The 20064-nt window shown below is 37.1% G+C and overlaps 1 protein-coding gene across 2 annotated transcripts in view; it reads right to left on the bottom strand.

Annotated features, from left to right (window-relative positions):
- The window catches only part of SPATA9 (spermatogenesis associated 9), a 29480-nt gene extending 14382 nt beyond the window's left edge, over positions 1–15098 (bottom strand). The window contains exons 1-3 of one of the 2 annotated variants that reach the window (XM_086695890.1): positions 9726–15098; positions 9422–9510; positions 708–935 (exon numbers count right to left, since the gene is read on the bottom strand). In XM_086695890.1, coding sequence (XP_086552016.1) covers positions 708–935; positions 9422–9510; positions 9726–9735 — 327 coding nt within the window. In that variant the 5' untranslated portion in view covers positions 9736–15098. Of the gene's footprint in view, positions 1–707; positions 936–9421; positions 9511–9700 lie in introns of both variants that reach the window. The other variant, XM_025924947.2, reaches the window with a different exon arrangement.
- Positions 15099–20064: the final 4966 nt, after the last annotated feature.

The raw sequence follows: 20064 nt of genomic DNA, 5'->3' as shown, positions 1-20064 counted from the left end.
TTAAATCCGTTTGAGTGAGAGTTTTTCTCCCTTCAACAACAGAGTCAAAATGACCCACTCTGGGGTTTAGGTACCAGACTTGCAGGATTCCAAATCTTTTGTAGCAAACATTTAGAATGCTTTGAATAATGCCCAGATGGAAAAACTCAGAGTTCTACCCCATAAAGTTTAGAAAAAAGGAAACTCGTCCTGAAAAAGTTTTAAGAGCTGCTATTCTTAATGAAATATAACAGACCCTCAACAAAACCATGTAGAACATGTAATTTGAAATATACTTGGATGTTGATGGGTCTATCAAAATGAGTTTATAGTTGAATGTACTCAAATATGTTAAGTCAAACAAAGACTTTCTTGGAAACATAGCAAGGTTATGAGGAAAAAGGAACAAAATTATTTTTAAGGCTTGTTATACGATTAGTTTTAGGTTTGCTATAAGTGGTAATTTGTATGCTAATATTTAGGTTGAACCATCTAAAATTTACAGTTTCATATATTTAAGTCACGTAACAAAGTAGGAAAAAAGTCCACATTACTTCCTCTTTCAGATTTACTTTAACCAGAATATATATGCCATATTGGAAAAAGGCCAAACCATTCATTTCTTATCCAAATATTCATGTTTTACATGTAGGACAACCAAATGTGCTACATTTTCATTTTTCAGATCTTGCAATTTCATATCTTGTGCACATGCAGTATTGACTCACCTGCATGTTACATACGGGTTGCTTTTGTGCATTAAGCTCCCTCAGCAAACGATGCGACATGTCCCTTAATTCTAAAAGTCTACAAGCAAGTTGAGGCTGCAGAAGTTTGGCCACTGATTTGGAAGATCTGGATATGCTGCTTAATCCTTGAATTAATGTTCCTCGGTTGATCTTCGCTAGAGCAACAGCCATTCTGATTTTGGATGGGTTTCGCATGGGTTCTCTTTTCTGGAAAATAAGCCTCTGAAAAGTGACTGATGTGTGATTCTCCAGTGGATCATTAAAATCTACTTCAGGCCGAGACCAAGTACCGCATAACAGTACATTATGCATGGTCCTATGCATATACTCAGTGTCTGATAATTACATCCCACCCCATGTACCTAAATCTTTGAATAAATATATGATTTTTGCCTTAGCATAAATATCTAGAATTTAAGTTACTAGCCAGAAGATCTACATTTTTCATTTTTCTCTCTGCGTTTATTTATTTTTGCATTGATTTTTTTTAAGGGCACTTTCAAAAGCAAACAGTTCTTATTCAAATATTATTCAGTGTTTGAATAATTCAAACAATAATTCTTACTCAAAACTGTTACAAATATTTCTCCAGTTTACTTTAAAATCTTAAGTGATAATGCATACATACATAATGCATTGTGCAATGTAAGAAAATAAGATATCCTATATACTAATAAACAAGCTTAAGGAACTTTTACTTGTAAAAACTTAAAAACTTCCATGAACATTCTGACAGAAGAAAATCGTGGCATTAGCAAAACATATGACATGTAGATCTTTCCCTGCTGGACCAGAAGGTGAACCACAGAGAAATTACTTACAATGCGGTTAGACTGCATTCCAGGCAACAGGCAAGTATAGTTGCCATTATTGCTTTAAGTAATTTTATGGGCTATTCTGGCTTTTTTGTATGTGACTTAGGGGAAACTAATGGTTCATAACACAAATAAGGAACTTTGAACCTCTATTTATTGAGTCTAAATATATAAACACAAAACATCTTTTACACGGATTTTTTTTTTTTTTTTTTTTGGTCTACAATGAGCAACATGCATCTGTTGAAGAGCTAAAGTACTATGTATCATTTTTATGCATCAACTTTTGTGCATCAACTTTAAATGCATCAACTTTTATACTGAAGAAATAATTTTATTATTGCTGTTTTTGTCATTAAAGTTGAATACTCTTTTTACTGTTGAGCATTTGTCATTGGAGATAACCAAAAGCTGTTCTAGTCTGTCAATGGGGATGTATTTCTGCAGATCTGGTGTCTTATTGTGGTTTAATCTGTTAACTTTACTGGGGTGCCTGGGTGGCTCAGTCAGTTGGGCATCTGACTTTGGCTCAGGTCATGATCTCAAAGTTCATGGGTATGAGCCCTACATTGGGCTCTGTGCTGACAGCTTGGAACCTGCTTCAGATTCTCTCTCCTTCCCTGTCTGTCCCTTCCCCTCTCTGTCTGTCCCTAACTCGTGCTCTCTCTCTCAAAAATAAACATTAAAAAACTTTCTTAAAATCTGTTAACTTTACTGAAAAAGTCCCATTAGCCTACCTTTTGTCTCAACCTTCCTAGTCAATACTAACAGTCCAGAAAACAATCTAAGTTGCGGGCTGCTAGAATTGCTGCAATTCCAAGCCAGTTTAGGGTAGAGAAACCCTTAAAAGTAATTATGTGGTGGGTAAAATAAGCAAAATCACACACAGGTGCTATCACTTGATATTATATCTAGGTTTCGAGCACACCAGGGAGAGAAACCACAATTATCTGCCATAGCCAAAGCTCTTGCACATACAGATTCAATTTCTCTTGCGATCTTATGCTTTGCTTCGCTGATTCTTCTTCCCCACTCCTCCTTAAGTTGGAGCAGCTAGAATGTCTAGTTTTACTTCTGATTACAGTTTACTGTGTTTTCTCTCATAATTTATAATCATAAAGTGAGGCATAATGCCAGGGCAAACAGCAGTGGGACATGCACACTATACTGAAATTTCATCTAATAGTCATTCAGTGTATTAAGGACTCTAATTTTTGCAGATGCAAGACATTAACATTATGGAGCTTCCCTCTCTGTACTTTGTGCCTTTACAAAGTCTTGGTGATCTGTACTTGTTGGCCTGGATTCACTGGCTTTATTCGGATCTTTCTGTTAACTAATCTTGATTCATTCCCCCAAACACTATACTAGATTGATCCGTTCAAACTTCTCCTCTTTTATAACATTGCCTTTCTAAATATTTTCCTCTGTAGAGAAATAAGTCTATTTGTAATTGATAAACGGTTAATCAAAATTCTCCTGTAGGATTGTATCATTTGAATTTGAATATCATTATAAATACAGCATTTATGATAAACGGTATTTTAAAAAAATTCAAGGGGCGCCTGGGTGGCGCAGTCGGTTAAGCGGCCGACTTCAGCCAGGTCACGATCTCGCGGTCCGTGAGTTCGAGCCCCGCGTCGGGCTCTGGGCTGATGGCTCAGAGCCTGGAGCCTGTTTCTGATTCTGTGTCTCCCTCTCTCTCTGCCCCTCCCCCGTTCATGCTCTGTCTCTCTCTGTCCCAAAAAAATAAATAAACGTTAAAAAAAAAAAATTTCAAGTGTGCATTACAATAATGCTTTAGTGCCCTTTGCATATTTCTCCTTTCAGTATTGTCATAAATTCATAGCTTTTTCCAACAGACTCAACCAGTTCCTAATTAATATCATCTTTGTTTCCTTTTAATGCTGAAATAGTTACAATTTGATGACTTTGCTTCCCTTCATGATTTTTACATTGCTTTCCTTTTTCAAAACTTTCAGTTACCTCCGAAACAAATATTACCTCCAGCAATAAAATGTTTCTGACCCCTTTATTTTTCCCTGACACAAAGCATACAATCAACTTGTTCCCAAGAAGACCATTACTGCTTTTAAGAATAGTATTAGAAACCACAGGGTGCCTGGGTGGCTCAGTCAGATAAGCATCTGACTTCAGCTCAGGTCATGATTTCACGTGGGTTCACGTGGGTTCACGTGGGTTCACATGGGTTTTCGTGGGTTCGTGGGTTCACGCCCCGCGTCAGGCTCTGTGCTGACAGCTCAGAGCCTGGAGCCTGCTTGGTATTCTATGCCTCCCTCTCTCTCTGTCCCTCCCCCCTTGCACTCGATCTCTCTCTGCCTCTCAAAAATAAATAAACATTAAAAAAATAGTATTAGAAACCAAATCTGGGTACTGGGGTGAATATAAAGTGGGGTTTTTGTGACTTTGAGAATAGGAAGGTAACAACAGAGGCTACTTAACAGTCCTTTAGACGCAGAGTAAGATGTTCCTCTTTTTAAAAAAGCAAAAAAACAAAAAAACAAAAAAACTCACTGGAGCACCTGGGTGGCTTAGTTGGTTAAGCATTTGACTCTTGATTTTGGCTTACATCATGATCTCACAGTTCATGAGACTGAGCTCTACATTCGGCTCTGTGCTGACAGCGCTGCGAAGCCTGCTTAAGATTTTCTCTCTCTCTCTCTCTCTCTCTCTCTCTTTTGCTCTTTGCCCCTCCCCCCTCAAGATAAATAAATAAACATTTAAAAAATACCAGTTTATGGTAATGATTCCAATTCACTTTTCAGTGAATTTTTATTTTTTTGATGTTGTTTATTCATTTAAAAAAATTTTTTTATGGTTTATTCATTTTTCAGAGACAGAGTGTGAGGGGGGAGGAGGAGGCAAAGAGGGAGACACAGAATCTGAAGCAGTTTTCAGGCTCTGAGCTGTCAGCACAGAGCCTGACACGGGGCTCGAACTCAGAGATCGTGACCTGAGCTGAAGTCGGACGCTCAACCGACTGAGCCACCCAGGCACCCCTCATTTTTGAGAGACAGAGACAGAGCACAAACCAGGGAGGGGCAGAGAGAGAGGGAGATACAGAACCTGAGGCAGGCTTCAGGTTCTGAGCTGTCAGCACAGAGCCCGATGTGGGACTCGAACCCATGAACCGCGAGATCATGACCTGAGTCAAAGTCAGATGCTTAACCAACTGAGCCACCCAGGTGCCCCTTCAGTGAATTGTTGAAAAAGGCTCCAGTAAAATATTTTAAAATAAAAAGTTTTTGTCCTTTTGTTGAGCTACCAGCTTTTCCTTTTGTCTACTATCTATGCTATGTAGTTTCCTCCCAAACTATGTGTGTAAATTTAAATGTTGACCCCAAATTAAGAAGTGCTCATTTCTTTTCCCTGGGTTGTTTTGTTTTGTTTGACTCCTGGCCTAAGTATCCCGGAATTGGTTGCAAAGTGTGCAAGTTTAGATGATTCTTATTGTCATTATCATCACCGGAGTACATTACCAAATGTATGAAAAGATATTCCAACTCCCCTCACCAGCATCACCAGGCAATGTTCATTTATCACTAGAAACCTAGCATCAGTTAATCAGATTGTTTTGAGAATCCTGCTCCAGATTTCACTATTTGACCTCCATTCTTTGAATGTATGCTGCTTTCCCTTTTTCTTTTCTTTTTGTTTTCTAGAGCCATGCCCATTTCTCTAACATCAGCAGTTTTCATGCTGAACTCCGATTTCCATTACATCAGCTTTTTATACTCCACATCCAAAAAACCAGCCTGTCAGCAAGTCTCATTCAATTCTTTCTCTGAATAGTCCTAGAATTTGACCACTTCTCACTATGCCCTCTGCCAGCACTCAGTCCATTCTACTTATACCACCTCTTCTCCAGACTAGTCAAGGAGCCTCTTCAGTGGTCTCTCTCCTTCTCTCCTTGTCTGTTGCCATTCTACTCCTCAACACCTCAGCCAGAGAGATACAAGTAAAACTTAGATCCTATCTTGCTTTTCTTTTCAGCTGCTTCAGTGGCCTCCTAGTATGCTCAGTGTAAAAGCCAAATTACAAATGCTACAAAGGTTGCCATTTTTTTACCTCTCTACCCTCATTGTCTTTTTCTCTCCTTTCCTCCTCACTAGTTGTTGAGCTGGTTAGGTATAGTCCCACCTCAGGGACTTTGCATTAGCTATGTCATTTGATTCTTCAAAGGTACCAAGGTCTGCTCCTTGGCTTCCCTCAAGTCTTTCTTAAGAATCACTTTCTCAAGGCCTCTGGGTGGCTCAGTTGGTTGAGTGTTTGGCTCTGGATTTTTGGCCCAAGTCATGATCACAGAGTCATGGGACTGACCCCTGCATCAGGCTCTGTGCTGAGTGTGGAGTGTGCTTGAGATTCTCTCTCTCTTTCTCTGCTCCTCCCCCTGATCATGCTCTCTCTCTCAATTAAAAAAAAAAAAAGAAGTAAAAAAAAAAAGAAGTAAAAAAAAAAAGGAATCATTTTCTCACTAAGACCCTCTCGGTCACCCTAACTTAACAGTCAGTTGTTTTCCCTTTTCTACCCCTATTTCATATTTCTACTATATTTATTCTTCTTCTTATACATACCATTAACATAAATAAACTGGTTTCTTGTTTTTCTACCTGACTAGGATGTAAGTTCTATGACAGCAGTGTTTTATATCCATTTGGATCACTGATCTTTCCCCAGTACCTAGAATAGTGTCTGACACAAAATAGAGTGCTCTAAATATTTGTTGAAATGAATGAATGAATGAAGACTATCTGAAAATAGAGTAATAGAAATAAATATACCAAATATTAAATTAGAAATCACCTTGAAAGTTTTCAGTGTACAATGTGCTCCGTAACTTTCACAATTCTGACAGTGCCATAACAACTCACCAAAAACAAAAATACAACTTAATTATAGAACACTTTAGTTACACTCCTATTCTCATCATATTTAGAAATATCAACACCATTAAAAGTGATTTCCACACATTATAGGTGCAGCCCCAAGAGTTTTGTCCCACATGTTCAAAAAAAAAAAAGCCAAGAGAATTCAGAAAAGTACAACAGCTATAAAAATCCAAAATTTAAATGGATTCTAATATGTTCTATTTACTACTCCCAATTTTATAGTATAAGGCTAAATGCAAGATAATTACAGAATAAAACACATAATCACCTTTAATAATTAAAACCACAAAAATTGACCCTATTTACCACAAAAGATTTCTCTCATTCAAGTAAGAGTTCACCTGAATTAAAACTTTTAGCTCCCTAATTGTAGAATACAGTTTTCACTTGTTCAAATGTAAAAGTTTAAGTCCTCATGAAGAAATCAGTTGTAATTGGCAAGTGTAAACCTTTAAAACTTACTTCTTGCTAAAGGAAGTGGATATTGAAGGTACTGGGATATGGGTTCGACTGAAGAACACATGACTTCAGAAGCCACGACCTCAAGCCAAGAGCCTAAAATTAAATTTTCTCAGCCCCAGGAAGAAAATTTCCTTCAAATCATTAGTCATGAAGAACTATTTAAGAACCATTATTCTCGGTATGTCCCTCTATACAAATCCCACCAGACATTTTGTTTGTTTGTTTCAGGCCAACAAGGTGGCCTTTTCCTAAATAAATAAATGCATAAAATTTTTAAAAAGAGAGATTTTAAAAACTAATCATGAAATCTAGAAACTCAGTTTAAATTTAATCATGAAATCCAACTCAATTAACTAAAGCCCCCTAAGTATTATTAAAACTACTCCTTTCAGCATGTTTGGGAACTATGGATCATTCCCAAAAAAATAAAATTTGCAGCATTTACAATCTGACCTTTTAAAAATAATTTTGTTATCCAAGCATTAGCATTGTGTTCTGAATAATTTATTGTTGAAGTACAAGTAACTTCCATCTGTACAGTATCCCCTAACAACTTGGGTTTCTTGCCAATCTCAGCAACACATTCTTCATAGTAAAATGGTGGGAAAAGTACAATGTAAGTGTTTTGAAAATGAGAAATAAAGTAACTATGCTTATATTCTTCTCTGAATGAGGTAAAGTTCTCATAAATAAATGACTTCAGTGACTTGGAAATAGGAACTCAGAGTTCTTTCTTTGGGATCAGAGTATCAATCTATTTCACTATTAAACCAAATTTATGGCTCAAGTGATAATGAGGTAAGTCAGAGGGTAGGAAGAGATGAAGGCAGTTGTGAAGAAAGCTGCAACTTCTTTCATTCTTTAGTGTTGGCAATGGTGAGAGAATCACAACGTGGAAGCAGCAAGAGGGGTTTCCAGACCAGTCTCTAGCTTCCTAGGATTCACCTTGAGGCTTCCTCAGGAATCATTGCCACTAGGGTGCTAGCCTTAATCATTTTACATTCTAGACCAAGCATGGTCACCTGCCCATTTCCTACCGTAATATTCCAGAGCATACTCAAGAAAAATGTCCAAAAAGATTTGTCTAAAAAGATTTTATACTAAAACTAGGGGAGTGTAAAAGGGGGAAACAACTAGACACCGAGTCTAAGATACAGATTTATAGAGTCTGATTTGCTGTCTGGCGGACCACCATCTGGATGCCATCTTCCCACTATGTATCCAGATACCTGCACTTCACCATCATCCCTCCCCAAAGTCTACACCCAAAACCCATACCATTGGTTCCGATTTACTTAATATTCTGGGAACATGTTATGCTGTTTCATACTTTTTGACCTAAGTAACACTGCTTCCTCTGTTCCTAGCCACTTACCCTATCCCTTTTTCACTTTGAAAATTTATAATCATTCTCTGAGACCCAATTTGAGCATCCTTCTTCCATAAATCCTTCTCTGACCATTCAGAATGGTAGAGTCATTCATTCCTCAAAGATAAATTTACCTCTACCATGTTCCAAAGACAATTACTTGTTTACAATTCTGACTCCACTAGATTAAGCTCAGTGACTGAAAGAATCCTGTTTTATCTCTGTATTCCCTGTCCCCAGTCCCAGCCAATAGGAAAGTATTTAGTAAATGTCTGATGCCTGGTGGTCTGGATGAATGGTTAAAAGTCGTTCTAAGATCCCTCCTTTGGAATGAAATATATAGACTTTGGGATTACTATGTTACTCAGAGAGTTTTTTGGTATATTTCCAGGTTTTGGCTATGATGCTTATGTTTGACATTGCCCGAACTCTGATATCTGGATAAGGAGGTTATTACCGTACTGTGTAACTTTACAACATATTCTATTCTAACTGTGGTCTAGATGACTAAAATACACTTATCCATTAAGAGCTGTGTACTTTGAAGTAAATTATGTTACAAGATATTACTTTTTCCTGATCAGATATCTTTTCAACCTATCCACTCTCCAACTCCCAATATTTTATCTGTTGCAAATTCTTTTGGGAACAGAGGTTATACAAAACATATGCACATATGCTTTGTTTAAATTGGTATCACTATTTTCTTTCCACATTAAAACATATACCCATACCATATTTATGTTTCTATTACTATAATTCATATTGGTTTTTTCACTGACTTAATTGCCATAGATTTTAGTTAAAATATATCTAGATATGTTTCTGATTTTATATTAAGCAAATCTTAAGCAAATGTAGCAAACTACATGCATTGCAATTGTGGCTATAAAAAGGTTCCAGATTTCCAGTCTGGAGATAGATTTATGTATCTATCTCACTTCCTTGTCCACCATTTCTCTGCTTTCCATAGACTTACACAATGAGTAAGATTTGAAATTTGTTTTTCTGAGACAAAATTAATTTTTTCCTAAGCTACAGGCACTGATCTCAAAATCAAGCATTAAATAATTGGTATGATATTAAAAATTCAATATACTTTTTGTAATCCTTTTCAAAGTTATGAAATCACATTACCTGATCAGACCGTGATAATCTTAGGATGGTAGGGAATTCGTCTTTAAACTCATCTAGAAGGTCCATGATTATTTTCTGGATCCCCTCGACTAAGACAAAAAGAAATTGGGGTGGGGGTGGAGAAAGCTTAACTAAAAACATTCCCTAAGCACAATTCAAAAGAACATGGGACACTGGGTCCACTTTGTAAGTGACTGGGAAAGCAAGTAAACCCTAGGGAACTTTATTCCCAGTTGTTTCCCACACCCATTATCCCCTTTACAATGAGATTGCATATACTTCTTCCAGAAAAGTTCTTCAACACCTGCCCACATATCCACCCAACAGGTTTGATTGGCATGACAAGTTCTTGCTTGGGTTCCTAGTGCTTGGCAAGCTTGCAGGCCATGGCCACACTTGTCCTACTCTGTCATTTGTGAGGGATGAGGGCACCCTTCCACTCAGGAAAGCAGGCAAGGACAGAACCTACAGTTCATTGCCAGAATTCTCTGTTACTGCACAATGGGCCTCTGAGAACTTGTTACAGAATCTTCTGAAATCACGCTGGCACTGAGAAGAGGAAGAATGTGTTTGAAGACACATTGAAGGGGAGGAGAAAGGAAAGTGAAAAATAAACTGTACTAAGGAGTTCTGCATTATACGTTGAATTTTGACCCAATTTCTATAATGATACCTCAGTTAATGGATCATCTGAAACAAAGCTCCCTTTGAAAAGAGTTGGCATATGCTTTAAAAGAAATGTTTCACATATGATGCCAAGTGGAAAAGAAACACCAGCAGTTAATTCAGAAATACTTCTGAACAGGTTGTTTTTCCTTCACTCAAATAAATATCACTAAGTAAAAGACAGGCAAAATTATAAAATATATCATTTGTCTTCTTTAAAATACCAAGCTATTTTTTTCTTCTTCATCTTTTTCCCTCATAGTCCTCTCCCACTTCATTATTTTCCATTTATCAAGTCTAGGAAGAATTTCATGTCATGTGTGCTTGATTACCTAGTTACTATTTTAGTGTGGATGAATTCAGAGTCGATTAACATAAATCCCATTTAAAATTTTTTTCATGCTTATTTATTTTTGAGAGAGAGAGCATGCAAACAGGAGAGGGATAGAGAGAAGGAGACAGAGAATCCAAAGCAGTCTCTGCACTGTCAGCACAAAGCTCAACACGGGGCTTGAATCCACCAACCTTGAGATGATGACCTGAGCCACAGTCGGACGCTCAATCGACTGAACCACCCAGGCACCACAAATCCCATTTTAATTTGAAGACTTTATATTTAATTGTAGCTAGACCATTGTCCTCAGCAAGCATAAATCTGTGGGCGCTAAGGGTCTGCTCATAGGAACTGTCTAGGAAATGTTCATCAGAGGATTCTTTTCTTACGTAAAGTCTGCCAGATCCCTGGTTTTGATTTGTGATTAGTCCTCATCTGAGAACACTCTTCACGACACCCAACCATTTCTCTTAACCTTAGCAGAACATGTTTCCCTCCATCATGACCCTTATGTTTAAGATAATTATGCCATTAATATTTAGAAACTGCAATCCACTGCCAGAAAGAAAATCTTATTAGACGATGAACACACAGACTGAAAGTCTGTAAGATAATGTAAACCTTTATTTGTCCTATTAAGTTATACGCCTATCAGAATTTACCCCAGGGAACAGCTGGCAGTACCTTCGTTCTCTGGTCTTCTTCCCTGTTCTCTTCTCCACTCTCCTTGGCCCCCTAATTTCTTTTCATCCATCTGCCTACCACTTGATGTCCTAGCTTCCAATTAGTTTCAGCCAGTTTTTGTTTTCTCTTTTTATCTTTTCTCACCCTCCTAGGCATCCTATGAAATTTGAAATTAACAAATCTATAAGAAAAGCAGTTCTCATGCTAAAAGGCATAACGGGACTCTATGTGTTATGCTAACAAAGTTCTTTGTTTTCTACTGAGTCTCTTCTTGGAAGAGGAATGATGAAAAAAAGACAGGAGATAATGAGATTTAAGAAAATCGCAACTTGTCACACTTATTTTATGTTTGTGACCATGTATGATAATATTTTGGGTTTTGCTTAATTACCATTTTTACCCATATCTTTATGTATCATGTTATTTCAGGTAATAATGTTAGACAAAATAAATTATGTTAATGGTTATGTTCTTTAACTACTATATTCTTTTTTTTTTTATAGCTCACAATAGAGTGCTCCATACTTATAAAAATTAATTAGGAAACAGTTGCAAATACCTCCAAATAGTATTTACGTAAGCTCTGCAAAATTATTTGTATTTAAAAGGCTTTAATACGGGAAAAAAGAGAATCTTTGATTTGCACAAAGCTTAGAAGAAAATGAATATTTTACACACTGTAAGTGAAGGCAGTATCAGCTTCGAGAATGAAGAGTTTTGGGGTTCAGTCAGACCCAGATTTAAATTCCAACTTTATCACCTACATACTGGGCTGTGTAAACTTGGGCAAATTATGTTTTCTAAACCTAAATTTTGTCTTTAAAAAGTTGGCAGTACTTATTTGATGGACCAATTATGTTCAATAAATGGCAACTGTTGTCAAATATACAATAGTTATCTTGCTTTTGGAAAATTTGCAAAATTTGGGGGAAAGTCAATACTAAGTTTGCCTTGTTCACATGGGTTTCAGCCTGTTTTCATTTCTCACACAACTGGCTGGAACCATCCTAAGTAGATTCTTCCCTCAAACCTTCTTCGAACTCAAATGATACAGAGCTACTCACCTGATTTCAAGTATTACCTATCAAGTCTTTTGAATGACTTCTTTCAGAATCATCCTTGGCCCAGTCAGGGATTTGGACTGGAAGCCATCTCTTTTTGGTGCCAGCCTCACAGGTGGATGAGTTCTGTTGGTCCCAGTGCTATATTCCTCCAGTTCACAGCATGCTTTGAGACTACGTACATCTCAGGCTATGTATTAAATGCTTAGTAATGTCAAAATAATTTTAAAAATCATTATCTGAAGGAAGGATACTGACACTTACTGAAGGCCAAATAAGTACTAGTAACTGTTGTTAAAGAATAAACTGAGGGACATTAAAAAGTTTAAGTTTATTTGGACAAAAATCTATTCGTATCAGGTATCACCAAACCAGAAGTGATTAGGAGCTCTCCACAGACAGTGGGTAGGGCCAAGACTTTCATAGGGAAGACGTGGAAACAAAGCAAGGAACTTATTTTGACTGTATTAGCTTAAGCGCATGCATTATTTAGGAAAGCCTAGTTGGCTGTTTGTGATTTGTTGCCTTAGATTTAAATGGCATAATCTTGAGGCATTTACAGGTTTAGGCATCGGAGGCACCTCAATCTAATGGCCTCCATGCTTAATTAATTTAACACTGTGCTAAGAGCTAGGTTATACCACTTATCTCTTAATTCTCATAACAACTGTCAGAGGTAGGAATGTTCTGAAAGCAATCTGAAAATATCAAACAATACCAATACATTGATATTACCAATACCAATTGTCATCGTGGGACTACATCCCAATTTTTAAAAATCCTCTATAATAATTTGTATAAAAATAGTTAATGCAAGGCTCTTCAGGATGGCATAAATTGGAAGTAATTCAAATACAGGTTTCCCCTGCTATCAGAAAGAAGAGCTTCCCTATTCCTATGAAATATTTTATAAGCTGAAATGGAATAAAGCAAAGAAGCAATTATCACTAACTTATATGGAAAATGTTTTGAGTGTTTCCAGACCAAAAATTAACCTCTCTTAGGCCTTTCCAATAGCCTAGGACACTTCTTGCTAAGTGATACACAAAATCAATTGAGGTAAAGCATAGGTGCTCAAAGACACGGTCCAAAGCTATTATGGCTGCTTGATACTGAGTGTAGTTCTGGGAAAGGAGCTTGGTGGGGCCACTGTTGCTGCTCAGGTCTGGACAGCCTCGATAACAGCTCGCCGCAACACAAACACTGAATGCTATTTTCATTTTTCTTTCCTTTTCATAAAAGTGAAAATCTTCTTTGGATTTCTTCCAGAGAGTAAAAGCAGGTAGTACTATCAAGTCTTTTATAAAAGCACAGTGGGTATAACACAAACTTTTGAAAAGTAGGGACTACCTGTACATGGCATTCATCAAATTATTGTTACCCCAACACTATGGAAAAGCTTCTGCTCGTTGTATTCGTAAAATGTGGAGTCTTTAAAAATCTAACTATGTGCATAAACTAAATTTAACAAAAAGTATGGAAAACAATTTAGTTTATAACCACCCAAAGTTATACGTACACAAACAAGGCTTAGAAAGGAAAATACTAATAAAAAGCAATGTTTATTGGGTTCTTTATGCCCCCTAAAATTGTGTCATGGCAAACAAAGCACATAAATTTTAAAAAACACTATAGAAAAACTGTTTCCATATGATTATTCACTTATGCCTAACTGATTAAATATCAAGTTTATGTCATGAAGTATAAAGTGAGATAGTATAAGATAGTATAAGTAAGATAGTAAGATAGTATATCACTTTGTTCAGAGACTAGTGAAAAATTTTATATCAATAAATTTAGTGTGTAGGAGACGTCTCCACAACTACTGTTAAAGGCTCAGACAGGTCCTGATGTTGGAGAACTGATGGGGCAGACTGATACAAGCCTATGTATATACACTAGACTACAGGATCCTTCTGGAGAGAACACAGATTTAAGTACAAGGGTCAGCTCTAGCAAAGACAGTCTAGTAACGATGCCTTAATTATCTTGGGAGAAGAGTGATTCTGAGCACAGGCTGGTGTATGTCATTCAGATCCCTCCAGTAGGGATTCGGAGTAGATGGAAGGAAAGAGAGGCCATAAACAGTCTTACTAAGCTTTCTTAAGGCAGTGAGCACAAATTAGCTATACAATTAGGGTATCCCCCACAGAAAGTAAAAGAAAAAGGGAAAGGAAGCATTTTCAGGACTTTGCCAAAGATCTTGGCTCTCTGAAAGTGTTATCACATTAGTGTGGGAGTGCATTGTGAGGATGGAGTGTCCAGAAAAGAGACAAAACTGAAACAGTGCCCAGAGAGACATAGTAGTATCCATAGAAGTAGTCACAAATGCCAACCAGATGCTACTTGCAAGGCAGCTGACCAGATTTGTTCTTAATAATTAGACACTTCGGGAATTCCCAAAAATATTTGCAGGGAAGGGAGAAGATTCAAGCCTTTGTACAGATTTGAAGTTCTGCAGGTGGGGCAAAGCCACTGAAGTACAGGTTATTGTTATTCTTGTGATCCTACTTACAATCATAAGTTGACCAAGCTTGGGAAATCCTGGGTCACAAGAGAAAATATACAGACCTTCTCATTATAGTAAGAATTAGAGACAGCTTGTGTGTCAACAGGATATTTCTAACTTAAATCATTTGAAAAATATTAGGGGAACTTATTTTGTAAAAGTAACCCTAGAGGGGAGCCTGGGTAGCTCAGTTGGTTAAGCTTCCGACTCTTGATTTGGGCTCAGGTCATGATCTTAGGGTTTGTGAATTCTGCACTGACCCCACAGAGCCTGCTTGAGATTCTCTCTCCCACCCTCTCTCTCTGCTCCTCTTCCACTCCCACTCTCTCTTTCTCTCTCAAAATAAATATATAATATTTAAAAATATGTTTAAATATTAAAAATACTAAAAGTATTTAAAGATATATGTAAAAATAAATAAAAAATAAAAGTAACCATAAATAAAATTCTTCTGCAAGGCAAAAAATCATCTTTTTAATACCCAACTAAATATCTGCTATATATCTTATAAATATACATTTTTCAAAAATATTTCAAAACAGATATATTTACAACATTTTGTTTCCTCTGAAAAATTCTTTAATAATTCTCTTCTATAATTTCAGTAGGGTACCATTAATATTGAGTAGACTTGGAAAACCCAATGGAAGTCTTCAAATAGTTACAGTAAAACGGCAGGACATATAGGAGACAGAAATTGCAATGTTAGCACTGCCGCCCAATTGTAGGAATTGCGGAGGTTGGTTAGATGGTAGGAAGCTGACAAGGTCAGACTTTTTGTTGGCTGTTTCCCACAACACAATATAAGCTCCATGAGTTCAGGGTCTTGGTTCACTCAAGGCTGTATTCCCAAAACCTGGACAGTGCTTTTATAATTTTACAATATTACAAAATATTTCCTGAATGAATATAATCAAGTATATTACTTATATTTCAGATGGAATGAAAAATTTTACCATTAACAAATTCGTCATGGAGCCAACCAACTGATATGTAACTACAGAACACATAAGACACATTACATACATAAATACATACATACACACACATACATACAATGCTTATCACACATTAATGGAAGAAAACTTTTCCCCTACATATGAAGCACTTTATTTTTATTTACTTTACCCATCATAGTGAATACTAACTCATGTGACATGTCCTAATTAATTAACTGATATAATTAATTCATTATGAGCTCAATCAATAAGAACTTGAAAACAGATACAACAAGAACATTTGTCTTTGATTTCCCTTTCTGCTTTTTTATTTGGTAAATAATTCTGGGTATATTCACTGCAGACCGTCTATTATTCTGTATATCTGAAAATATAAAATAAAAGTGTAGCAAGTTAATATGTATAGTATTGATAAACATGAGTAAAGTAAATGAAAATATGTAATGCAACAGAGATAAAAAGCATACATATGTAAAAACTTTCAAAATAGGTGTTTTTAAGAACTAATCCCTAAAACAAAGAAATTTAAAAAAATAGCTGTATATTAAAATTTCTTCCAACACCTAAAAATGATTTAAGTCCAGTGACTTTAGAACACAGATCAGGGGCACCTGGGTGGCTCAGTTGGTTAAGCATCCAACTTTTGATTTTGGCTCAGGTCATGATCTCACAGTTCGTAAGTTCAAGCCCCAAATCAGGCTCTACCTGCTTGGGATTCTCTCTCTCCTTCTCTCTCTCTGCCCTTCCCCTGCTTTCTCTCTCTCCCTCTCTTTCTCTCTCACTCTCTCTCAATAAACAAATAAACATTTAAAAAAAAAAGAACACAGCTCAGAACACCACAAGGACAAAAAGAACTACAACGACCTTTTAAATTTCCTTCAGTCATTTTCTCGGTAGTTTTAATATTATTTTTGTTATTTGAAATTATGTTTCTTACAGTGCAAGATAAACACATGTTTTAGTTAATAATGTTAAGAATCAAAATTTCAGTATAAGAGAAAAAAATAGACCTACTCAGGAAATAAAAGAACAAAATAAAACATTGTTTAATGTTAAAGAGAATTGAAAATGATTTTTAAGCATGCATTTTTTGTCTAGCTGTACAGACTGGAATGGCCAGAAACATTGCTAGCCCTGTAAAGAACACCCCTACTACTTATATTCTGGGCTTCAATATCATTCCCCACTATGATAAACTAGGAACTCTTGGTTTGGGCTCACATCATGATCTCACAGTTATTAGGCTCAAGCCCCACATCAGACTCCACACTGACGCACACTCTCTCTCCCTCTCTCTTCCCCTGCCCTGCTTGCTCTTTCTGTCTCTCAAAATAAATAAATAAAAAACTTCAAAAAAATTTTTGAAAAGTGCATTGTCTTAAAAAATTATATTTAGGGGCGCCTGGGTGGCGCAGTCGGTTAAGCGTCCGACTTCAGCCAGGTCACGATCTCGTGATCCGTGAGTTCGAGCCCCGCGTCAGGCTCTGGGCTGATGGCTCAGAGCCTGGAGCCTGTTTCCGATTCTGTGTCTCCCTCTCTCTCTGCCCCTCCCCCGTTCATGCTCTGTCTCTCTCTGTCCCAAAAATAAATAAACGTTGAAAAAAAAATTAAAAAAAAAAAATTATATTTATGTAAAAAACCAGAAAGGCATTTTTAAATTTTTAAATATTCACACAGTCAAATTAAACTATATTTTCTTTCTAAAGCTTCTGGTTTTTCTGTTAATAAAGTTTATCCAGGCCCTAAGTTAAACATTCAGTCTCCTAAATTTTCTTAGGTTTTCTTTCTCTAAAAAGTAACTTTTTATTAAATTTTTTTTTTTTTTTTTTTTTTAATAGGGGCGCCTGGGTGGCTCAGTTGGTTGAGCGACCGACTTCGGCTCAGGTCATGATCTTGCAGTTTGTGAGTTCGAGCCCCACATCGGGCTCTGTGCTGACAGCTCGGAGCCTGGAGCCTGCTTCGGATTCTGTGTCTCCCCCTCTCTCTGCCCCTCCCCTGCTCATGCTCTGTGTCTCTCTCTCTCAATAATAAATAAATGCTGATGGGGTGCCTGGGTGGCGCAGTCGGTTAAGCGTCCGACTTCAGCCAGGTCACGATCTCGCGGTCCGTGAGTTCGAGCCCCGCGTCGGGCTCTGGGCTGATGGCTCAGAGCCTGGAGCCTGTTTCCGATTCTGTGTCTCCCTCTCTCTCTGCCCCTCCCCCGTTCATGCTCTGTCTCTCTCTGTCCCAAAAATAAATAAACGTTGAAAAAAAATTTTAAATAAATGCTGAAAACAATTTTTTTAAAAAAATAAAAAAATTTTAAATAATTTTTTTAATGTTTATTTTTGAAAAATTTTTTAATGTTTTATTTATTTTTGAGACAGGGAGAGACAGAGCATGAACAGGGGAGGGTCAGAGAGAGAGGGAGACACAGAATCTGAAACAGGCTCCAGGCTCCGAGCAGTCAGCACAGAGCCCGACGCGGGGCTTGAACTCACAGACAGTGAGATCTTGACCTGAGCGGGTCAGACGCTTAACCGATTGAGCCACCCAGGCGCCCCTTAATGTTTATTTTTGAGAGAGAAAGAGAGAGAGAGAGACAGAGAGAGAGAGAGAGCGCGCGCACGTGAGCGGAGGAGGGGTGGAGAGAGAGAGAGACACAGAATCCGAAGCAGGACGCAGGCTCCGAGCTGTCAGCACAGAGCCCACGTGGAGCTTGAACTCACGAACTGTGAGATCATGACCTGAGCCGAAGACGGAGGTCAACCGACTAGCCACCCAGGCACCCCTATTTAAAAATTTTTAATCCATCTATGCTTCTTCATTTTTAATAGGTTGCTATTTCCTTCCATCTGAATATCAAATTGTTTTAGTACTACTGATTAATAAACTATTGTTCTCATTGATATGAAATGCCACTATTATCACACACACATATATGTGAACTATTTCTGGACTTTCTATTCTGGTTCACAGATCTATTTCTGTCATTATAATACTGATTTGACGACAGTGACTTTATAGTATGTTTTATTTTCTGTTAAGGAAAGCATCTGCTGATCTTCTTTTTCATTCATTGTGTCTAGTGGTATTCCCTACTCCTGCCCCTCAACTTGGTGTTTCCACTAATCTCTTAGATTTTCTATGTATTCACTGACATCAAAGGGGGAAAAAGATAATTTCATCTTACTTTTTCCCGTGTCCATATCAATTATTTTATTATCTTATTTAAATACATTCACCAGGACTTCAAAACACAATGTTGAGTAATTATGATTGTTTTCAATGAAAACAGCTTCAATATTTTATTTCAATTTTTTACCAAAAAAACAACAGAAAATGTTATTCTAAATTATCTAAATCATATTTAGTTTCCCTCTATGCCCATTCTGGTTTTGTTCATTATTATTAGGAATGGTTGTGAATTTTATCAACTTCCATTTCATAATCTATAGATGTGATCACTTCTTTTTTGTTCCTCTCAATGTGTTCATATAGTAAATTCTGTATTAGCTTTCCTGATATTGCAACCATCTTTGCATTCCTGGAAAATAATGTGTACCTGATGATAGCATATTATTGCTTTGATATTTTGCTAGATTCACTTGCTCATATTTCATATATAGTTTTCATAACTATATTCCTAAATGAGATTTGTCCTTGCCTTTCTTTTCTGTACAAACATGTGAGTCCTAAATTTATGTGACTATGAATTGAGAAGGCTTGTATCTTTCAGAGTATTTAGTATCCCTTTTTCTTTCTTTTTCCTTTTTTAAAACAGAGGTATAGGGGCATCTGGGTGGCTCAGTTGGTTATGTGTCCAACTTCGGCTCATGTCACAATCTCATGGTTCATGAGTATGAGCCATGCATCAGCCCTGCATCTCTGCTGTCAGCACATAGCCTGCCTTGGATCCTCTGTCTTCCTTTCTCTCTCCCCCTACCCTGTTTGCACTTGCACGCTCTCTCTCTCTCTAAAATAAATAAACATTAAAACAAATCTTAAAAAGAACATCCAATGGAAAAAAGACAGTCTCTTTAACAAATGGTGCTGGGAGAACTGGACAGCAACATGCAGAAGATTGAAACTGACCACTTTCTCACACCATTCACAAAAACAAACTCAAAATGGATAAAGGACCTGAATGAGACACAGGAAACCATCAAAACTCTAGAGGAGAAAGCAGGAAAAGACCTCTCTGACCTCAGCCACAGCAGTTTCTTACTTGACACATCCCCAAAGGCAAGGGAATTAAAAGCAAAAATGAACTACTGGGACCTTATGAAGATAAAAAGCTTCTGCACAGCAAAGGAAACAACCAACAAAACTAAAAGGCAACCAACGGAATGGGAAAAGATATTTGCAAATGACATATCGGACAAAGGGCTAGTATCCAAAATCTATAAAGAGCTCACCAAACTCCACACCCTAAAAACAAATAACCCAGT

This window comes from Puma concolor, chromosome A1 (genome assembly GCF_028749965.1).
Source record: "Puma concolor isolate L17-30 chromosome A1, mPumCon1.1.hap2, whole genome shotgun sequence".
Lineage (NCBI taxonomy): Eukaryota > Metazoa > Chordata > Mammalia > Carnivora > Felidae > Puma > Puma concolor.
This window is presented reverse-complemented; position numbering and strand designations above follow the sequence as displayed.